This window comes from Suncus etruscus, chromosome 4 (genome assembly GCF_024139225.1).
Source record: "Suncus etruscus isolate mSunEtr1 chromosome 4, mSunEtr1.pri.cur, whole genome shotgun sequence".
NCBI classification, from domain to species: Eukaryota; Metazoa; Chordata; class Mammalia; order Eulipotyphla; family Soricidae; genus Suncus; species Suncus etruscus.
In genome coordinates, this window is record NC_064851.1 from 132,662,453 (window position 1) to 132,684,458 (window position 22,006).

Genomic DNA, 22,006 nt, shown 5'->3' on the forward strand with positions numbered 1-22,006 from the left:
CCAGAAAGAAAGAGAGGAACAGAAAAAGAGAGAGAGACAGAGACAGATAGAGAAAGTACTGGGGACCTTGTCTTGTACCATGGTCAACTCCAGTACAATCCTTTAATTCTCTGAGCATCACCAGGAGCAATCACTGAACATAGAGCCAGAAGTAAACTCTGAACAGTGCTAGGTCGGCAAAAAATTTAAAATAAATTTAAATTTAAATTTTTCTTTCCACTTTCTGTCTTTTTTGTTTTGTTTTGTTTTGGGCCACACCGGCGGTGCTCAGGGGTTACTCCTGGCTGTCTGCTCAGAAATAGCTCCTGGCAGGCACAGGGGACCTTATGGGACACTGGGATTTGAACCAACCACATAGGTCCTGGATCGGCTGCTTGCAAGGCAAACACCGCTGTGCTATTTCTCCGGGCCCTTTAAATTTAAATTTAAAATAAATTTAAAATAGGGGATTAAAGTGTTTTGTTTACCTTGAATCTGCTGACTTTTTGGTTCAATCTCTAGCACTGCATATGGTCCCAAAGTATTACTAGGAGTAAGCCCTGAGCACTATTAGGTCTGAATACCAAATCCAAACTAGTAAGAAAATTAATAAACAAGCCTTTTGCATGTAGGCCAACCCAGCTTTGATACCCATATGGTGCCAGGAGTGATTTCTGTGTGTAGAGCCATGAGTAACCTTGAAGAACTTCCAGGTATGATCCAAAACTAAAAACAGAAACAAACAAGCAAATGAAATGAATATAGGGGCCAAAGATATAATACATGAATCAAGTTATTTACTTTGAATCCTGTCTACCCTGGTTTAAATCTTCAACACTACATATGATCCCGAGTACCACCAAGGATTACTCTCGAGCACAGAGCCAGGGAATAGGTCCTGAAGCCCCTGTAGATTATATATCTCTATATATTATATACTTATAAAAATATCTCTTGGGGGGTGAAGAGATGGAACGAAGGGCTCAAGCTCATGCTCTGTGTGTGATAAACCTGGTTCGATCTACATACCCAACCCCTCCAAGTACCTTTGGAAATGACCGCTCAGCCCCAGCCCAGTTCTGTGCTGGATGTTGCCCATGAATAAACAAATCTTCAGCTTTGGTGCTAAACAGTTGGAGAACGTAACTACAATAGTCCCGTTGCTTTCTCACAGTTTGCTGGTCAACATGCTCCAAAGAATAAGCATCCAAAGGAGCCGGGAGAGAACAGAGTCAAGGCCAGCTGGCAAAAAGGTGAAACCCAAAATTTTGAAAATGAAGGACAGAGATTCTACTGATTCAAAGAACATCATCTATAATGACACAGATGTTGGAGAAAGGGCGCTTTCAGAAACCAGCAGCGACCCTTAGTCTGAAGGCAGGGCAGACCCTAGAGCTTCGATGTAAAGGACTAAAATTGATGGAGTTATCCTCCTATTTTGACATCTTTAAGGATTCCCGTCTCAGGTAAGCACTTAAAACTTTTGGGGAGTGAGGGTTCAATTTTATGTTTGTTTTGCTTTTTTCCTCAGGAAATACTATTTTTTAATTTTTATTATTTGCCTGAAATGCAGGAACAAATGGAAGTGCAGTGAGCAAAATCAGATTTTTATTCTTCCCCAGTTTAAAAAAAGTTGTTGCAAATCCTACTAATATTGGTTAAATGATAGGATCTTTGTAGGAGCAAAATGACAAACCAAACTGTGATACTTCAAGATAGATATTTATATTGTATAAAATGAATGATATCCAATGTAAGTTTTTGGGTAATTTTAAGTAATTGAACTGAAAATGAAATGTTCTAACAAGGGTTCTTCTGAGCAATATGACCAGGGATTGACTCAAGCTATTTTTTTTTTGTTTGTTTGTTTTTCGGGCCACACCCGTTGATGCTCAAGGGTTACCCTGGCCAAGCGCTCAGAAAATTGCCCCTGGCTTGGGGGGGGACCATATGGGACGCCGGGGGATCGAACCGCGGTCCTTTCCTTGGCTAGCGCTTGCAAGGCAAGACACCTTACCTCTAGCGGGCCACCTCGCCGGCCCCAGACTCAAGCTATTTTTGAGCTTTTCAACCACTTTTCATTAATCTGGTTACTGAGGTTTATAGTTTTTGATATTCAGAGACATCACTTACTGAGAAGGTCAAAGATTGTTTCAGGTTCTCAGGAGTTGTTCAGGAAGTGGGGGTACTTGCTCTGGAAGGGTGTTTAAAGTGATTAGGAAAGCAAGGAAACAAAGCATTCTTCAGTGGGCTTGGGGTATGGTGGGGCTTGAAGCATGGCTATCTGAAAAGATCCCCTAAATATCCTGAGTCGTTGGCTTCCTCTGACATTAAATAGAGGAAATTGGATATTATGATATCCAAGAGACTTCCCAGCTCCTTTCTTCAGTATGATTAGGATAGAGAAATAGTAGAATGTTTACTTGGGATGACTAAAATGAAAAGAAGGGAGGACAGCAGGTACTCAGAGGCCTGGAATATTCAGAATAGATTCCTACTTTGAACAAACCCTCCTTCTCAAGCCACACACCCAGCCTTAATTTCTCTCTTCTTCCCTCTCTCCCTATATCCAGTCACCAAGTTCAGTCTACCCGTTTTTGCCTTTTTTTTTTTTTTTTTGGTTTTTGGGCCACAACCCATTTGACGCTCAGGGGTTACTCCTGGCTATGCGCTCAGAAATCAACCCCTGGCTTGGGGAGACCATATGGGACCACCCGGGGGATCGAACTGCAGTCCGGTCCTATCGCTAGCGCTTGCAAGGCAGACACCTTACCTCTAGCGCCACCTTCCCCGGGCCCCCCCCCCTTTTTTTTTTTTTTTGGTTTTTGCCGTTTTTGCCTTTGTAGTGAAACACACCCATCCTCTCTCCATCTCTGGTGTAGTTGGCCTGTCCCTGCCAACTCCTGCCTTAATCGTTCCAGATGAGCACTGCAGTGGGCATACCCTGGACAAGCATTCTGAGGCTAACAATGGATACTTCTCCTTCCTCTATTGCTCTTGCTGTTGCTGTAGCAACTGAGGGTCACACATGTTTGTGTGTGTAAAAGGCTCACATGCCTTTTTACATGCCTAGCCTTTAGGTGCTTTTGCTTATCCAGTTATAGTGCTCACCAGAGGTGGTGGAGAGCTCACACAAGTACCCACTGCAAGGGCACTGCTCTCTTTGGTGCATGCTTTTCTCTCCCTCCTCTCGAACCCTCTGCTTGTATTCGAGACAGGCATTCTACTTCTCTCACTATTAACATTGTCATGATAGTTGTTAGTAATCAACGGCCTTCTTAAACTGACTGAGAGTTCAGAGACCATCATCGGAACATCAGTGCACTCGAGCCTGTTCTGAATGTGGCAAGGTACCTTCAGGCGGGACAGAGCAGGTAGTGAAGAGGAGAGAGCTGAAGACTCTGAGCAGTGTCCACAGAGGCCAAGGTTCACGGCCTTTCTTCTACTAAAAGGAGCTCCCCAGATTTATAGAGGCCACTGATTGGGAAGAGACCAAAGAGAAAGCTCCACTAGAGGTGGACCAGCAGCAGGAAGATGAGTGGGTTCCCCACCTAGATCTCGGCTCTGGAACTGAATGCCTTTCCATCCCAAATGACTTCAGCAGGCCTAATACAGAAGAGAAGGTGGAGATTGAGAGCCCGGCTAAACTCTACTAAGGAGAAACTGTTTTTTCAGAACCTCCTGCACCTGAGTTATCTCAAAAAAATTTAACTTTGTTTCAAGTTAATCTCTCTCTTCTTCTTCTTTTTTTCTTTTTTTTTTGGTTTTTGGGCCACACCCCAGCGATGGCTCAGGGCTTACTCCTGGCTGTCTGCTCAGAAATAGCTCCTGGCAGGCACGGGGGGACCATATGGGACACCGGGATTCGAACCAACCACCTTTGGTCCTGGATCGGGGAGTCACATACACCTGAATACACTCATAGGGTTACTCCTGGCACTTCACTCAGAAATCACCCCTGGCAGGCCTCAGGAGACCATAGGGGATGCCAGGAATTGAACCTAGGTCGGCTGTGCGCAAGGCAAATGCCCTATCGCATTCCAGCCCCTCAGGTTAATCTCCTGACCCTATTTACATAGGTCACTATATTGTTGGTTAAATTGTGTTTTATCTGTATGGATCTTTTTATCTTATGCCCCACTGCAAACAGAAAATTTTGTATCCAACTTTAGTGCTTTTATATTAGTTTGCTCAACTCTGGGGAAATGCATTATTTTAGAGTTTTATGAGTTCTAAGGTATTTTAGTGAATGTTTCCCAATTTTATGATGTTTTATTGTGTATTATTATGTAGCAACTTATTCTCAAATTATGTCTGCAAAAATGTTCTAATCTCTTTGTCCACACAAGTTTGATGGAAAATGAACTTGAAGAATGTTAACAGGGCCGGAGAGATAGCAGGAGGTAAGGCGTTTGCCTTTCATGCAGGAGGTCAACGGTTGGAATCCCGGTGCCCCATATGGTCCCCCCCCCCCCTTGGCCTGCCTGGAGCAATTTCTGAGCCTGGAGCGCTGCGGGGTGTGTACCCAAAAAAACTACCAAAAAAAAAAAAAAGAATGTTTAACAAACTTATTTTCAAACTGTATATAGATCTGCAGAAAAGTTCTTGTGATTTTTGTTTTAGAGAAGTTTATGGAAAGGAACTCATATGTTCTAGACTCATATTATAGTGCTTGGTGTAAGAATGTTTAAAATGTTTAAAAATGTTCAAATTAAGTGTATCTCTGCCAGAAGGTTCTAGTGTTTTATTGTTGAAGAAGTCTATACAATGTTTGTGATATGTATAAGATATGGAAAAGGCTGAGTTGTTTTTCAGAATGAGGTATACAATTTAACCTTTGATGTTTTGAGTTCTGATTTGAGGTTCCATCCTCTGGCAGAGAAAAGTAGAACAAAATATTTTGTCAGTTCTCTCTCTCTCTCTCTCTCTACTCTCTCTCTCTCTGTTTAAAACTGAAAAGGTTGGAAATGTAAGGTGATACTAGCTAAAAGAGAGAGGGAGGGAGAAGTGGGAGAGAGAAGAGAGAGAACTTACAAATATTTTGTTCTACTTTTTTCTGCCAGAGAGGGGAGAGAGAGGAGAGAGAGGGAGAGGAGAGAGAGAGGGGAGAGAAGGGAGAGAGAGAGAGAGAGGAGAGAACAGGGAGAGAGAGAGAAGAGAGAGGGAGTGGAGAGAGGAGAGAGAAGAGAGAGAGAAAATACGGCAGAGAAAGAGGCCATGAAAAAAAAAAAGCAGGTTGACTCAAATGAATATCTTTTCTGTGCTTGGTATTATTTCTCTGCCACTTCACTGCTTCATCAGACCAGTCTGCCTAAGGGGTTAGAAACACAGAGTCTGGGACTGTCTCACCACTCATATGGATATTTTTATTTTATAACCAGACTTTTGGGATCCTTAAAACTTGTTGCTTTATTTGAACCACTCTGGGATCCTCTTCACTTGCTAACCAGTTTGGACATTACTTTCTTTGTGGGTCTATGCCAGGCACCCCTAAGTATATTATATACCCAGAATTCCCTCACCCCAGCTTCCTCTCCTGACACTTTTTTTTGTTTTGTTTTTGGGCCACACCCAGCGGTGCTCAGGGGTTATTCCTGGCTGTCTGCTCAGAAATAGCTCCTGGCAGGCACGGGGGACCATATGGGACACCAGGATTCGAACCAACCACCTTTGGTCCTGGATCGGCTGCTTGCAAGGCAAACACTGCTGTGCTATCTCTTCGGGCCCTCTCTCCTGACACTCTTTATCCTTATAAAACATCCCTTTCTTCCTTTCTTTTTCAAGATGGTGTTTTTTATTGGTTCTTAGCTCAGCTCTTGACATTCAGCTATCTTCTCCTATTTTCTCATAAACCTTAGAGAATAAATCAATGGAAATATGTGTACAAGTAATATTTCTCTGTCTCTAACCTTGAATGAAGACATCCTTTACATTTTATTTTGAAGATACCCTCTGGCTTCTGGAGATAAAACAGTGTAGACTCCACCTTAAGTGTTATAGGTTAAAGAAAAAATGACTAGTCAGAGAATGAAACAATGCTTTCTGTTTTTAACTCGTGTGTGTGTGTGTATGTGTGTGTGTGTGTTTGTATGTGTGTGTGTTGGAGGGATTGCCATTTTCATCTCCTGACAAGTTGCATACATTTGAGGGGAAGAAGGAGTTCAAGCAGAGCTCAGGGAGTCTGGAGCCAATCCTGGTATTACTCCGGTCAGCTGTGAGGACTTATTGCTTAGAGCTTGGGCCTTGGAACATGAGGGGCTCCCCGGGCTAAACCTGGCTGTTCTGGGGTAAAGGTGGAATGTGATGCTGGGTCATGGAATTTGGGTGTCCAGTGCATTTAAAGCATGTGATCCAGTCCTGTGAGCTATCTTCTGGCTATTTTATTTTTTACGAATATAATTTATCTCATTTAAACTCTTATGAAAAGCTGGTTAGCTTTTAACTTTGTTTAAAAAATAAGATTGTATGGGCTGGAGAGATAGCACATGGTAGGGCATTTGCCTTGCTTTAGGCCAACCCAGGAGGGACCTGATTTGATTCCTGACCTCTCATATGGTTCCCCCAGCCTTCTGGGGGCGATTTCTGAGTGCAGAGCCAGGAGTAACCCCTGAGCGCCACTGGGTGCAGCCCAAAAACCTATCAATCAATCAATAAAGTCTAAAAAAAAAAAAGCGTGTGGGTCCAGAGTGGTAGCACGGTGAAGGGGCGTTTGCCTTGCATGCAGCTGACCTGAGTTGGATCCCCATAATGGTCCCCAAAGCCCACAAAGAGGGATAAACCCCGAGTCCCATTAGATGGAGTCTTAAACAAACAAAAAATTTATCTGAATAATTTTGTAATCTAATGGACTTTATACAATGATTTATCAATTGGGTCACATCCGATCTAGCAATAGAAAGGCTCTGCAAGGGACTTTCATAAAATATAGTTTAGGATCTTATATTTTAAAGAGGTAGGATCAAGGGACTAGCAAATAGAAAAAAAAAATATCATTTCAAGTAAAGCCACCTTTCTTTAGGGGATGGCAGGGGACGTCCTATTATGCAGATGATCTCATTAATACTAACAAAAATTACAGATTAATTAGTTTAATATGTGTACAAGTAACCATGTCTCTGTCTCTAACTTTAAATGAAGACCTCTTTTACATTTTATTTTGAAGATATCTGACTTCTGGAGATAAAACTGTGTAGAGTCCTTAAGTGTTATAGGTTAGAGATTTATCACTTTGGGGAGAGGGTGAAACTGCTTTTGGGTTAGATCGAAATCTTGGTGAGTCTTAAACCCATTTGGGATTCTTCTTCCCTCCCTCTTTAGCTCCTTTCCTTCCTATATCCATCCTTCCTTTATTCTTTCCTAATTTCTTCTCTACTTCCTTTCCTCCCTTTCCTCCTTTCTTCCTTACTTTATTCATCTCCTCTCTCTCTCTCTCTCTCTCTCTCTCTCTCTCTCTCTCTCTCTCTCTCTCTCTCACCTTTTGTTCCTTAACAAAGAATCTCCAAACTTGGAGACCTCATCCTTGAAGATTCAGGATTTTCTAGGAGTATTTCCTAAGTTACACTAGTTATAGTAAAATATCTTAAGGATTAAAGTGAATTAAAGGAAATAGCCAGGAGCTGGAAAAAAATTTAGTTTTAAGCATTAAATAGATTTCATTCAAAGAACAGTGAGGGCTTTATATAAAAGTAAAGACAGATGTGGGTCTCCTAGAACTTCAAAAAAATGTGGAAAATGTGAACAACATCCACTCATAATTCTGTTGCTGACAATCAGAAAGAAAAAAGAAGTCACACTTTATTTGACACTAGAGCTATAACACATCAGCTCTTGACATCTTTCCCAGAACAGGGTGCCTCAGGAGAGAGAGGAAAAATTTTTTCTCCCAGAAAAGTTTATTTCCAGCTTCCCGTCAACTTTGGGGTTGGAAACGGCCCAGGAAAGCTTTCAACAAAACCTGATCATTTCTACCAATTTTGTTAACTTTTTGGAACTAAATGCATATTTATTCAGATTTCATTTTCTGACCAGTAGAGGGAGCAATTTCTGGAAGAGAGGTGAGACAAGGGCAGTTTCAACCTTGTTTTATTTAAAAAAGGAAAAAAAAAAAAAAAAAAAACCATAGTAAGGGAATAACAAGCTTCCAAAAACAACAGGACCTGACCTGAGGATTAAGTTTATCATGAGTAATTTGGGGGTGGAGAGGGCATGGTGGTGGAGGTGATGTTGTAACAGTATATGCATGAAACCATAACAGTATTGCAAATCACAGTGCCTGAAATACATTCATTTAAAACAAATAAAAAGCAAGATGTCTTGGAATGATCCGTACATTCACCCACAATAAATAAAAGAAAATATGCAACTAAGAATTAGTCAGAACTGTGGAGGTACAGCAAAATCATGAAATTATAAAAAAGGAATGGTGAAAGGAGAGTGACATTATGTACACCTGCTATGTCTCACTCAATTTTACAACCAACAAAATCCAACTCAGAAGAGCAGCTGACACTTGGATTTGGGGAACTTAAAGGATGAGCATTAGGCCTCCCAGGAACAGAGAGATGCTGGCAGAGCTTAGACTCAAGGGGGAAATTCTTTTAGCTTGACATACACAAAGACTTCCCACTTCTGCAATGTTAATCTTTCCTTCATCTAGAGCTTGTTGGTTACATATGGAAACAGTTCTGCCTGGTACTTTGGTACTTTGATTTTCATTTATAGATCAACTTCAGATTCATGGCTGTGAGAACATTAATAAACATTTAATACAGCACGTCTAGATAAAGTGGCCCTTTATTGCAGAGGAAAAACTGGGTTTGAAAGAATCTAATCAAAGAGCACTTTTGTTGGTGAGAGTCAAAGACAGGACATTAGATGTGTTCAGTAGCTTTCAACCAGTTTCATTTAATAGGTTTCCAGCAAGTCACCTTCCCCAAAACTTATTGACATTTAATAGATAGTGGTTTTCAGCTGCTTTCTACAGGCCAGCACAAGGGAGCAGGTTTAAATATATAGGTAAATCCAGATGGAGAATGTATAAATAGTGATAAGAATAGAATCTTCTGGGTATAGTGTAGAATAATATATATTTTCAAAATATTTGAAATGCGGGGCTCGGAGAGATAGCACAGCGGTGTTTGCCTTGCAAGCAGCCGATCCAGGACCAAAGGTGGTTGGTTCGAATCCCGGTGTCCCATATGGTCCCCCGCGCCTGCCAGGAGCTATTTCTGAGCAGACAGCCAGGAGTAACCCTTGAGCACCGCCGGGTGTGACCCAAAACCAAAAAAAAAAAAAAAAAAAATTTGAAATGCACATTATACACATGCAAAGAGGAGAGAATTACATTTAATTTAAATAAATTAAAACATTAACTTTATTTTAAATGTCCCTATGGTTTTGCAGCTCCCGGGTTTTTTTTTTCCCCTTTGGAAACAAGTCCAAGTGGCTCTTTATGTCTTAAAGATTGCCGACCCCTGCCCTAGAGTATCACCTATTAACCTGTGTCAAGTCCCCATATAGGATTGCATAATAACATGGGGACTGTCAGAAAGATGGGATTCAATCCCCAGCAACCCATACAGTCCCTCAAACACTGTCAGGAGTAATTTCTGAATGCAGAGCCAGAAGTAACCCCTGAGTATCACCAGATGTGGCCACAAAAGATAATAAAAACAAGAAAATAAATAAAAATAAGGCAACAGAAAAAAATTTCTGAATGTACAACAGCCAAAATGAATTCAAAATGAGAGGCCGGAGAGATAGCACAGTGACATTTGCCTTGCAAACAGCTAATCCAGGACCTAAAGTGGTTGGTTCGAATCCCGGTGTCCCATATGATTCCCCGTGCCTGCCAGGAGCTATTTCTGAGCAGACAGCCAGGAGTAACCCCTGAGCACCGATGGGTGTGGCCCAAAAACAACAACAACAAAAATAAACACAAAAAAAACAAAATGAGTTGTGCTATGAATCTGAAGTGTTTCTGGTTGCACTAGACCCTCTTACCTTTCTCAGAATAGAAAGGGTTGAAAGTGTGAAGTTTCAGAAACCCTGGGGGTTTCCTAAACTGGGGGTATGGAGTCATGTGACTTTTTGGGGGCGGGTACATATGGAAGAGCTCAATGCTTTGCTCTTGGCTTTGAGCTTAGGGATCATGCCTATTGGGCTCCAGGAATCATATGTGGTACCAGGGATTGAATCCAGGTCAGCCGAGTGCAAGGCAAGTGCCCTATTCCATTGTACTATCACTTGAACTCCCTGTATGACTTTTGTTTGTTTTTGTTTTGGGGTCACACCCAGTGATGCTCAGGGGTTACTTCAGGTTATGGGCTCAGAAATTGCTCCTGGCTTGGGGGATCATATGGGATGCTGAGGATCGAACCTAGGTCTGTCCTGGACAGCTGCGTGCAAGGCAAATCTCCTACCATTGTGCAATCACTCCAGTCCCCCTCTATAATTTTTTTGAATTTTATTTAAATAAAATACATGACATAGTTTGTATAGTTGACCATAATACACTTGTTTCCAAATAAGTGAGAGCAAAGTTATTTTTAAAAAAAGTATAGAAAAAAAAAGAATTAGAAGTTTTTTTTTTTTTTTGGTTTTTGGGCCACACCCGGCGATACTTAGGGGTTACTCCTGGCTGTCTGCTCAGAAATAGCTCCTGGCAGGCACGGGGGACCATATGGGACACCGGGATTCGAACCAACCACCTTTGGTCCTGGATCGGCTGCTTGCAAGGCAAACGCCGCTGTGCTATCTCTCCGGGCCCAGAAGATTTTTTTTTAAGAAAAAGAAAAAGTAAGCAAGTACATTTATGAAAATTATTGGATCTCCAATGAAGTCATTAATACAATGGCATAGGTTTAGTAAGCTCTTGTTGTTAGCTGTCCATTCTGTTAATTTGGTGTATTCCTATAGGGCTGACAGCATCAAACAGTTGAAGTTGGATTCAGTTGAAACAGAAATTCAAAACAAAGTTACTGATACTGTGGCTTTTGTGGAACATGTTCTCAGCTGCCAGGCATTCTGGAAGAAGGAAGATGTGGGAGAAGAGGGGAGAATATCCATTGCTCCTAAAGTCCTGGTATTATCAGCCTAAATGCCAGTGTGCCTAAAGTTTGATCAGATTGGTGTCCTGGAAGAGAATTGTAAAGGGATGGTGAGGCACGGCTAAGAGCAAAATGGTGATTCTGCATGATGGATACAGCAGGCTTGCCTTTGGCAGAAGAGAGGGTTGGCCTATCCTCTCCTCCTAAGATTGCCAGCTTCCTGCTACATGACCCATGTACTCATGATTTTTCACAGGTTGGTATACATTTCAGTTGAGAAAAGAGTGAGTGTATGGACCTGACCCAGTCCAAACGTGGCAATTCCCCTGAGTGACTTTTTAAATGTTTTAATTTTTTTATGATTTATTATAAGTATATACTTGATGAGTATGTCTATTTTATGCACCTGTATGTCCAGTTGTATAAAATATCTTATGCAGAAAGGAGCCATGAGTGGATTAATCTTAAGAAACTCTACTCTGATTCCGGATGGAATTCTGGCGCCTTCGGGCCCATTGTAGTTGCCTTGCGGCATGGAGGTAGAAAGGTTAGTGTCGTTTCTGTATGTGTGCTTAGTCCTGGTGACTGCGCTCTTGAGTCTCAGGATATCAAATCCTGATTTCTATGGGCTCCCACTGCAGTGGGTGACCTCAGTTGTTCTTTGGGGAATGGTCCTTGTTCTCTTCTTTTGGTGGCAAAAACTAAAGTGGCTCACTGCGAGAATAGAGAGGAAACTCCGAATATCGCATAGCCATGGAGGAAAATGACAAACTGTGTGAAAGATTCCGACAAATTGTTAGAGTATAAAGACACGGAGGACTCTATTAGCTGCTGTGCTTGAGAAGGATACACTTTTGGATCGCTTTGACGCAGCTGGCAGAGTTAAGAGTTCTTGATGTGGCTGCATATGCTTGGCTCTGCAGAGTAAATTGAAAGACTGGAAGGTGACATCTTTCAAAGGAGGTAAAAACCAGGGAAAGATACTTAACAGCATGAGACCCCAAAGAAGTGAAGCCATATCTTCCAGTCGAATATGGATGAGATTCAATGTAGATTGGAATACCTGTGGATGCATTTGGAGAAGGAACCAAGAGGAGTTCTCAGCAAAACAAATGAGCGCTGGGTATTGCTGTATCTAAAAATTGAGAGAAATTGAGGGAAAACTGAGGACTGAAAATCCGTTTTGGAAGATGTGTGGGTGTGGCAATGCCGGAGTCAATAGGGCACAGCAGCCACTCAGAAAATGGTGCTCCTTAGACCAACCTCCTTGGCTTCCACCACTACTGATTTAGGAACTTGTTTACTTTTAAGAAGATCTAAAAACAACGTGGACTCTTGGCAGACAGTTACCAGGCAATCTGGTTGTCGTCCATGAAAACAAATTTTATCCCCTCTCTCAAATAAAACGTTTATTAGTAATTATAAGAGAGGTGAATGCAATGATTTCAATTGACTTTAAAAAAGTTATTATTTATTTATTTTTATTATTTATTATTTAAAATTAGTTATTATTCTATTTTGTGCCTTGGTAATATGCATTTAGCAAAATGCAGAAAGTTTCTCATACATTCAAAATAGCAAACACTTTAAAATAATAAAAACTTAAAATTCCTTGAAGAATCTGCTTTTTCTAAACATACCTAATTTGATATATGCTTACAAGGAAAGCATGATATGCAAAAAACAACAGCTGATTATATAGGCAAGAAAATCATATAGTTTTTATTTAAAATAACTGAAGTTGCTATTGAACCAGTGAGAATATCTTTTAAGTAATTAGGTAACTGGTAAATATATGGTGATTAGCATATTATGTACCTAATCTAACCTCACTCAAATATAGTTACTTAATGATTTCAGATACTTGAAATTAGTTAATGTTTTTGAAGTATGTGAACATTTCTATAGAATTTTATTGTTTAATATACTAATAAATTTCATTTATGGTGTTAAAAAAAAAGAAACGAGTCTGGAACATCATTTTTTTTTGGAATATCATTTCTTCAATGGGAATGCTTTGTAGGCCTCCAGAATATCCCAAACATGGTGAAATATCCCAAAGGGTGAAAATTGCATAAAGGGGGCCATGAATGAATTCTAGGGACCAATTAGCAGGAAGGGAGGCAAGGTTGTGTCTTCATTTTTTTTTTTTTTTTTTTTTTTTTTTTTGGTTTTTGGGTCACACCCAGCAGCGCCCAGGGGTTACTCCTGGCTTCATGCTCAGAAATCGCTCCTTGCAGGCTCGGGGGACCATATGGGACGCCGGGATTTGAACCGATGACCTTCTGCACGAAAGGCAAACGCCTTACCCTCCATGCTATCTCTCCGGCCCCAGGTTGTGTCTTCTTTCTGCTTTCTGGACAATACTAGTAGATCTGATTTCGAAAGTTAAAGACTCAGAACTTGAGAAAAGGTAATTATCCACAGATAGGTGTTGGAAAGTAGATCATCAGAACTCTAACATATTGCATTAAAAACTTTACAGAGGAGAACCATGTCAGAGGATGCTCCCCTTTTCCTTAAATGTGGACTTGGGGCTCGAGAAGAAGATAGGGCTTAGCTGCTACCTGTTTTGGGGATTTTGATTTTGTTAGGAGTTCCACTAGATGGCAGCTTTCAGCTGTGCTATTGCAATTGACTTCCACAGCAAAACCAGCGTTTCAAGTCAGCAAAGGTTGGGTAAAATAATTGCACACTTATCTGAGGGTATCCTTTCAGGCTCCTTGGTATAATGGGTTAAAGTTATATTTTAAACAATACAGAATTTTATCTCTCAACAAGAAACAAAGGCGGTGTGCACTTGTAAATTTCTGTGCCCCACCTGGATAAACTCACTGGTAGCACACACAGAATCTGGTCAAGTCTTGCCCTCTGTGGCTGGAGTTTTACTTGTTTGTTTGAACAGGGACCACACAGAGGCAGTGCTCAGGAGGTGCCAGCCTTGTGCTACTGAGGGGGACAGATTTGAACTCAGTCCCCCCCCCCCACACACACATATGAGGTGAATGCTCCCCGTCTCCAACTATTTGCCTGACCCCACTGGGCACTTTGAACTTGCTCTCTCAGATACTGACTGTAATGTGTGGGGTGGTGAGTATGGGTGGATGGGGTGGGAATTGTGTCTTCAGCCTAAATTGATCTAGACTTAAATTTCCAGTTTTAGCTCACTGTTAAGATCAGAAACAGCACAGCTATTTTCTTTTTGCTTTTGTATTTTTGTTTTGGGGCCACACCTGGCAGTACTCAGGGTTTACTCCTGACTCTACACTGAAGAATTATTCCTGGTGAGCTCAGGGGACCATATGGGATACCAGACATTAAATCCAGGTTGGCTATCTGAAAGGCAAACACCTACCCTCTCACTGTACATGCTCAGGTCCCAGCATGGCTTCTTATTGAGTGCTCTATTTTCCTTTACTCTTCTGCTTCATCTCCTTCCTGATTTTCCACTTTCCCTCCATCTCCCCATCTTCATCTTTTCTTAAGAATTTAGTTCCTAATTCCTATGATTATTTTCCTTAGCATCTTAGTATTATTTTCTTTAGCATGGACTCAAATCAAGGTCCTGTGTTAGGTAGCTTCTGGGGTTGCTGTGGAGAGTCAGATGGACAAAACCCCTATACCTGCAGAACATTCCATAAAGATAGCCAGTAAATGAGCAATTTCACTGCCTAACTGGCAGTACTTTGCTTGCTGAAGGATAAGGAAAAGGAGAGGATTGCAAGATAAAGCAGGGAATAGAAGAATGTGAGGAAATGCCTGAAAAGGGGGCTCACTGCCTGTTGCAGAGAAAAAAATAAAGAGCTTTGTGTGGGGGGAAGTGAGGAGGGAATCAGGTGAAGGCTCTGATAGTGGAGGAATTTACAACAAAATCTTTGTGACTTCAGTTTTTATTAGTAGATGGACATAGAAAAGGCAGCACGCTTTCCCACTAACCATCAGTGTGAATGTTATCACTCCTCATTGCCTTTAGCAGGACAAATTCACTTCCTACGGCCAGGTATGCCCACCATGTACCTTGTGTTCTTCAAACTACTGCCTTTTCAGGGCCGGAGAGATAGCATGGAGGTAGGGTGTTTGCCTTTCATACAGAAGGACAGTGGTTTGAATCCCGACATCCCATATGGTCCCGCCAGCCTGCCAGGAGTGATTTCTGAGTGTAAAGCCATGAGTAACCCCTGAGCGCTGCCGGGTATGACCCCAAAACAAAACAAACAAAAAAAACTACTGCCTTTAGACAGAAGTTTTTTTTTTTTTTAATGAAAGAAATTTGCTTGTTTAGATATGGAGAATCTGGGGCTGGAGAGATAGCATGGAGGTAAGGCGTTTGCCTTTCATGCAGGAGGTCATCGGTTCGAATCCCGGCGTCCCATATGGTCCCCTGTGCCTGCCAGGAGCAATTTCTGAGCCTGGAGCCAGGAATAACCACTGAGCTCTGCCGGGTGTGACCCAAACACCACAAAAAAAAAAAAATTTTAGCAAAAACCAAAAAAAGAACAAAATTAAATAGGGGGCCGGGAAGGTGGTGCTAGAGGTAAGGCGTCTGCCTTGCAAGCGCTAGCCAAGGAAAGGACCACGGTTCGATCCCCCGACGTCCCATATGGTCCCCCCAAGCCAGTGGCAATTTCTGAGCGCATAGCCAAGAGTAACCCCTGAGCGTCAAACGGGTGTGGCCCAAAAACCAAAAAAAAAAAAAAAAAAAAAAGAAAAGAAAAAAATTAAGTAGATATGGAGAATCTGAAGGAAGTACAGTGCAGAGGCTTGAACCAGGGTCTCCTGCATGCAAAACATGGCTCCGGCCCTTTGAATCATCTCCCTGGCCCTGTAAGAATGTTGGAAATGTTGCTTTGCTTTTGTTGATAATAAAAATAACATGAATAGAAGATCTAGACAACCTCTGCTGACCCAGCAACACTATTTCTATCTTCTCTGGCAACCTTCCTTTTTTTTCCAATCTCATCAAAACACACTCCCAGAGTTAGGAGCAGGATATTCTGGGCATAAAGCTGAGCCAGGGAGGAAAGTAAGAAGAGACTGAAACGAAGCGGCTGGGAAGAAGGCTTAAATAAAATTAACACTGGAGGGAGGCTCTGAAGTAATTCTTGTATTGGAAAAACAGACAAGCCTGAAATGGTCATAAATTCCTGCTCCTGTGAAAAGCAGGCTCTCCACATTGTCTTTCAGGATGTTTCTTAGAGGTCTGGTGGATGTTACAGATTTTCAGTCAAGATCTGTCAGTTGGGAAGAGTGGGTGGGCCCAGGAGAGTTCTCGGATGGCTGGTGAGCCTGGAAACAAACATCGTCTGGAGAGAAGTGAAGGCATCTGGGTTTTCATTTGGCAGCCAGCAGCTCACTCCACCCAGAGACAGCACAAAGGCAGGGTGGGCTGCGGAAGCAGCCAGTGGGCTCCTGGCCAGATAATCCTCCTTTCCAGGCAGACTGGTCTGGAGGCATTTTAAAAGAGAAAAAGGAAAGAGGTTTAGAAGTGTTTATAAACAGAAGACTCCCACTGCTGAGAGAGAACCCACACAGGCTTTGGAAATTATTGGGGAGTATACTTTGTGGTTGGGCTAAAAAAAGATTCCCTTTTCCCCCACTTCAATTTTAGTATCCTTTGATCAAAAGAGATATAAAACTTGCTCTTGTAGCCATTTTTAATGGTACAACTCAGTGTCCATGTGTTTTACTGTACAAAATTCACTCCCCTTTAAAGCTCATTTTACTTTATGAGGAGAATAAATGATGAGGTCCATGAACACGACTCTTTTTTTTTTTGCCTCCAGCTAAACTGGGGTGCCGTTTGGACCAACTTGCATTGGGAAATTCAAGCATATACGGAAACCAAAGTCTCATACGGAGCTTTAAGTGAATTTCCATTTCCATCCCCTGAAGAATTGCATGAAAGAAATAACCAGTCTTAAAGGCAGAACATTTTCTCCCCAGACTCAATGGCACCAGGATCAGAAAGAACCCTTGACATTTATTTTCTGAGATGACTTGTGAGCGGCAGCAGATATAAGACTTCTCTGGGTGTGCCTGATGTTCTTTCTGACCTGTTTAGGTTGCTTAAGAACACAGCTCTGTTCTGTACAGGACGTGGGTGGGGAGCTCTAACAGAATCAGTCGCATTGTGTTGTAAGGAGAGAATGAGGTCATGCTAGTAAAACACTGGGCACCCAGCATAAACCGTCCCACAAAGATGGGGTATTTTATTCACAAAACTGTTTTCAAAGAAGGTAAATCACAAGTAAACAGCTAGTTTTTTGGAAGCTGTGTTGTACTGTTAGAAGTATTAGTAGGTCTACAGATCAATGGTTTTCCCACCTCGCCCTCTCCCTCTGGTAAAAGTGTCTAATTAGGTGGGGACACAATCATACCATTTCTGAGAATTATTTTCTGTTGACTCTTGTTTTATTTGGGTAATGGGGATTTGGAGCCAAACCTGGCAGTGCTCAGGGGAACAGATGTGATGCCAGGGATTGAATCAGGGTCAGCCACATGCAAGGCAAAGCCTCTTAAAGCCTCTTACTTCTGTACTATTTTTCCAGTCTTATTAGCACCTATGTAGAGTAAATACTTCATTAACTGAAATGCCTAATTCTTTTTTTTCTTTAAATAATTTTTTATTTATACACCGTGATTACAAACATAATTGTAATTGGGTTTTAGTCATAATAAGAACAACCCCCTTCACTCATGCAACCTTCCCATCACCAGTGCCCCCATCTCTTCCCTCCCCACCCCCTGCCTGTATTCAAGACAGGCTTTCTATATCCCTCACTCACTGACATTGTTATGATAGTTCTCAGCATAGTTATTTCTCTAACTGCACTCACCACTTTGTGGTGAGTTTCATATCTTGAGCGGTCCTTCTGTCCCTCAACTCTGGGAATTATTTCAATGTCTTTAATTTTTCTTAAAACCCATAGATAATTGAGACTATTCTGTGTGTCTTTCTCTCTGACTAATTTCACTCAGCATAATAGATTCCAGGTACATTCATGTATAGGAAAATTTCATGACTTCATCTCTCCTGACAGCTACATGATATTCCATTGTGTATATGTACCACAGTTTCTTTAGCCATTTATTGTTGAAGGGAATCTTGGTTGTTTCCAGAGTCTGGCTATTGTAAAAAGTGCTGCGATGAATATAGGTGTGCATTTGATATCTATCGTTTATTTACTGCTTTTTCTATGTTCTTACTTTTTTTTTTTTTTTTTTTTTTGGTTTTTGGTTTTTGGGCCACACCCGGTAACGCTCAGGGGTTACTCCTGGCTATGTGCTCAGAAGTTGCTCCTGGCTTGGGGGACCATATGGGACCACCGGGGGATCGAACCTCGGTCCATCCAAGGCTAGCACAGGCAAGGCAAGCACCTTACCTTTAGCGCCACCGCCCGGCCCCTATGTTCTTACTTTTAAACATTATCTTTTTACCTCTTTATTCTTTGTAGCCATCGTTTTACTCTGTTTTGGGGGAGAACTTTAGGGGCCCCACCTTGTGATTCTTAAGGTTACTCTTGGCTCTGGCTCAGAGGTGGAGCTCAAAGAACCATATGCAGTTTCAGGGATTGAACCAGAGTTGTACATGCAAGGTGAGCACTATTTCTGGCTCTACACTCCTTTATTTTAACTTTCAGATTTCCCATATAAATGATCACTATAGTACTTTTCTTTCTCTGACTTATTTTATTGAGTGTAATATGTTTCAGGTTCATCCATGTTGCAAAACAGCAGGATAGCATCCTTTCTAATGACTGAGTAATGTGATAAACTGGGAATGTGGATAACTTGTCAAAATCGTGGGTTCCTTGGGAAATTCCAAAGGTGGGATGGCTAGACCATACATCTACTTAAAGAAACTTAATGTGGGAGAGCCACACTTAATGCTGGTACACAGGATTTGTTCCCCCATATCAAAAAACCACCCCTGAGAGTTGCCATGAGTAGTCTCTGAGCTTGGAGAATCCCCTGAAATAGCACCAGGTTTGACCCCCCCAAAATGAAAAAAACAATATTGTTTTACAAGGAGCTGGGAAGATAGCTCAAAAGTCCTGGGGCTCCTGGCTTAAACAAGACCCCAGAGTTCAGTCTCTGGTAACACTGGTACACCTGACCACCACTACTCCCAGCACTGCAAAATATGGCACTGGTGGTCTTGAGCACCTTTGGACCCACGTAGCTCTGCATGATGGGCCCAACTATCTGGCCACCCACAGCAGTGCTAGGAGTTATAAAAAGAGATATTTGGGCCTGCCAGTCACTGCTGAAAGTCACTCTTCCATTTTTTTAGGTACCCCATATTGTTTAGGTAGTAGTTGGGATCAGCCCACACTCTCAGCAATGATATAGAAGGATGATGCCTTTTTCCCTCACATCCATATAGGCACATGTTGTTTTCTTGATGGCTGTAGGAGCTGGGATGTGGCAACATCTCACTGTGGCTTTGATAAACCTTTCCTGCTGGCTAGTGCTGTTGATAATCTTTTCCTGTGTCTGCAGGCTAGTTTTCTTTTTTTCTGGACAAATGTTGATTGAGTTCCTCCAAATTATTTTCAAATTGAAAATTTTTTGAATTTATTGAGATCTTTGTACATTCTGATTATAATTTTATCTGATATAGAATCTGACCATTTTTCTTTTCTCTCCATTAGGTTGATGGTCTCTTTGTTGAGAAGCTTTTGAGTTTGATGCAGTCTCATTTGTTGGTGTTTACTTCTGTTACTTGTGCCTTTGTATCAGGCTGAGGTCAATACAAGGCCAACATTTCTTCCTTTTCTTTTGGAAAGGTTTTTTTTTTTGCCACACCCAGTGGCACTCAGGGGTTACTTCTGGCTCAGGGGACCATATGGGCTTTTATTTCCCCACTTTAGGATCACAAAACTATTTTTAATAATATTTTAATTTGAGCCAGAGGAAAAGCACTCAGCGGTAGGACGTTTGCCTTACAAGCAGCAAATCCAGGGTGGATGGTGGTTCCAATCCCGGCATCCCATATGGCCCCCCATGTCTGCCAGGAGCGATTTCTGAGCAACAGAGCCAGGAATAACCCCTGAGAGTGGCTGGGCGTGACTCCCCCCAAAATAATCTATAATATACAAAATAAATCTGTATTTGAAGTTATCAGAATAAACCATTATAACAATAATGGTTGTGATATTTTTCTGAGTGAATCCTACCTTAAAAATATATATACACATGTGTGTACATACACAGGAAATTGTCATAGCATAGTAATTTTTTTGCCAAGTACTCTAGCCTAAAAAATGTAAGTAAAACTGTTTTAAAAGAAATATTAGAGGAATTAGTAAGAAAAGCTCTATAAAAGATAAATGGGGAGGGACCAGAGCAATAGTAGGAGGGTGTTTTCTCTGTACACAATAAAAATGAGTTTGATTCCTGGCATGACATATGGTCCCCCAAAGCACCACCAGGAGTAATTCCTGAGTGCAGAGACAGGAGTAACACCTGAGCATTCCCAGGAATGGCCCCCAAATTACAAAAAAAAAAAAAAAAAAAAAGAGGAAATGTCCAATAGTATTAAGTGTGTATTAGTATTAGTATTACTACACTATTATATTACATATAATTATGATATATTATATATTATTATTAATATTAATATTAATATTGTTATTAATTATTAATATTATATATTACATATAATTATTATATTACATATAATTACTATGTAATTAGTATTACATTAGTATTAGTGTGTAATAGATTTGTTTTATTAACTGTGTGTAATAGGATTTTTTTGTTGTGGTGGTGGTTTTTGGGTCACACCCAGCAGTGCTCAGGGGTTATTCCTGGCTCCAGGCTCAGAAATTGCTCCTGGCAGGCACGGGGGACCATGTGGGACGCCGGGATTCAAACCGATGACCTCCTGCATGAAAGGCAAACGCCTTACCTCCATGCTATCTCTCCGGCCCCATAATAGGATTTTTTAATTAATTTTTATTAATACCAATGTGAATTACAAGTCTTACAGTTGTATTGTAGGTATATAGTGACAGTGAATTAGGGCCATTCCCACCACAGTGTTGACCTCCCCTCAGCCATAGTTTTCTAGCATGCCTACCATACTTCCACTTTTAGCCCCCTGAACTACTAATGTAACAGGTCCCTTTTGTATATAGATTGTTGTAGTTTGGGTCTCTTGATTCTATTGTCATTGACTTTGGTTTGGGTATTTAGGTTTGGCCATTTTTTATTTCCACTCAATCTCTACTGAGACGACTTGGCCCCTGGGTCCCATCTACTTTTTTTCCCCCTCAGTTTGTAGGAAGACATAAAAATATGAGGCAGGACAAGATACTGTATTTTCCAGCGTATAAGATGACTTTTTAACCCATAAAAACTTCTTAAAAGTAAGGGGTCATCTTATATGCCAGTATATATCATGCTGAAACTTAGTCCAGCTTCAGGGACGACTGATCCTCCCTTCCCCCACCCCCCATGGCTGCATCCCATCCAGCTGCCAGGCATCATCACTGAGTCCTCTGCGTGTCCTGATTCATCTTTCAGGGCACACAGAGGAGCTGAGTTACTGAGCGCTGCATCTCATCCAGCCCCGGGTATGCAGCTTTCTGGTGTTCAGTCCTCTGTTCAGCTTTTATGGGATACAGAGGAAGCACTCTGTCTTTCTCTAGCTATTCTATTAATTACTGCACCCAGCCAGCTGCTCTCGGAAGAGCCCCTTCTCCTTGCTCTCAATGTAGATCACAATTAAAAAGTCACATTCACTCACTACAAATAACGAATGTAAAATGATTGCTGGCAACTCCAAAGTCTAGCTTTATTAAACATATACTGTTCCAGTTATGTGGTTTTGTTTGAAGAATAGAAAAGTGATAAACTGGGATAAAAATCAAATACGTCGAAAATGGGCAGAGTCCTTCTAGAGGCTCTCATCATCGGTTTGAGAGATGAAGGGGGGGAAAAGAAGGTGAAACACCTCAACAGTACAAAAAAAA

At 41.4% G+C, this 22,006-nt stretch overlaps 1 protein-coding gene across 1 annotated transcript in view; it reads left to right on the forward strand.

The window, feature by feature from the left end:
- Positions 1-22,006, forward strand: part of PDGFRL (platelet derived growth factor receptor like) — a 59,313-nt gene that overhangs the window by 17,849 nt on the left and 19,458 nt on the right. The window contains 3 exon segments of the mRNA XM_049772694.1: positions 1,113-1,216; positions 1,218-1,276; positions 1,278-1,445. Coding sequence (XP_049628651.1) covers positions 1,113-1,216; positions 1,218-1,276; positions 1,278-1,445 — 331 coding nt within the window.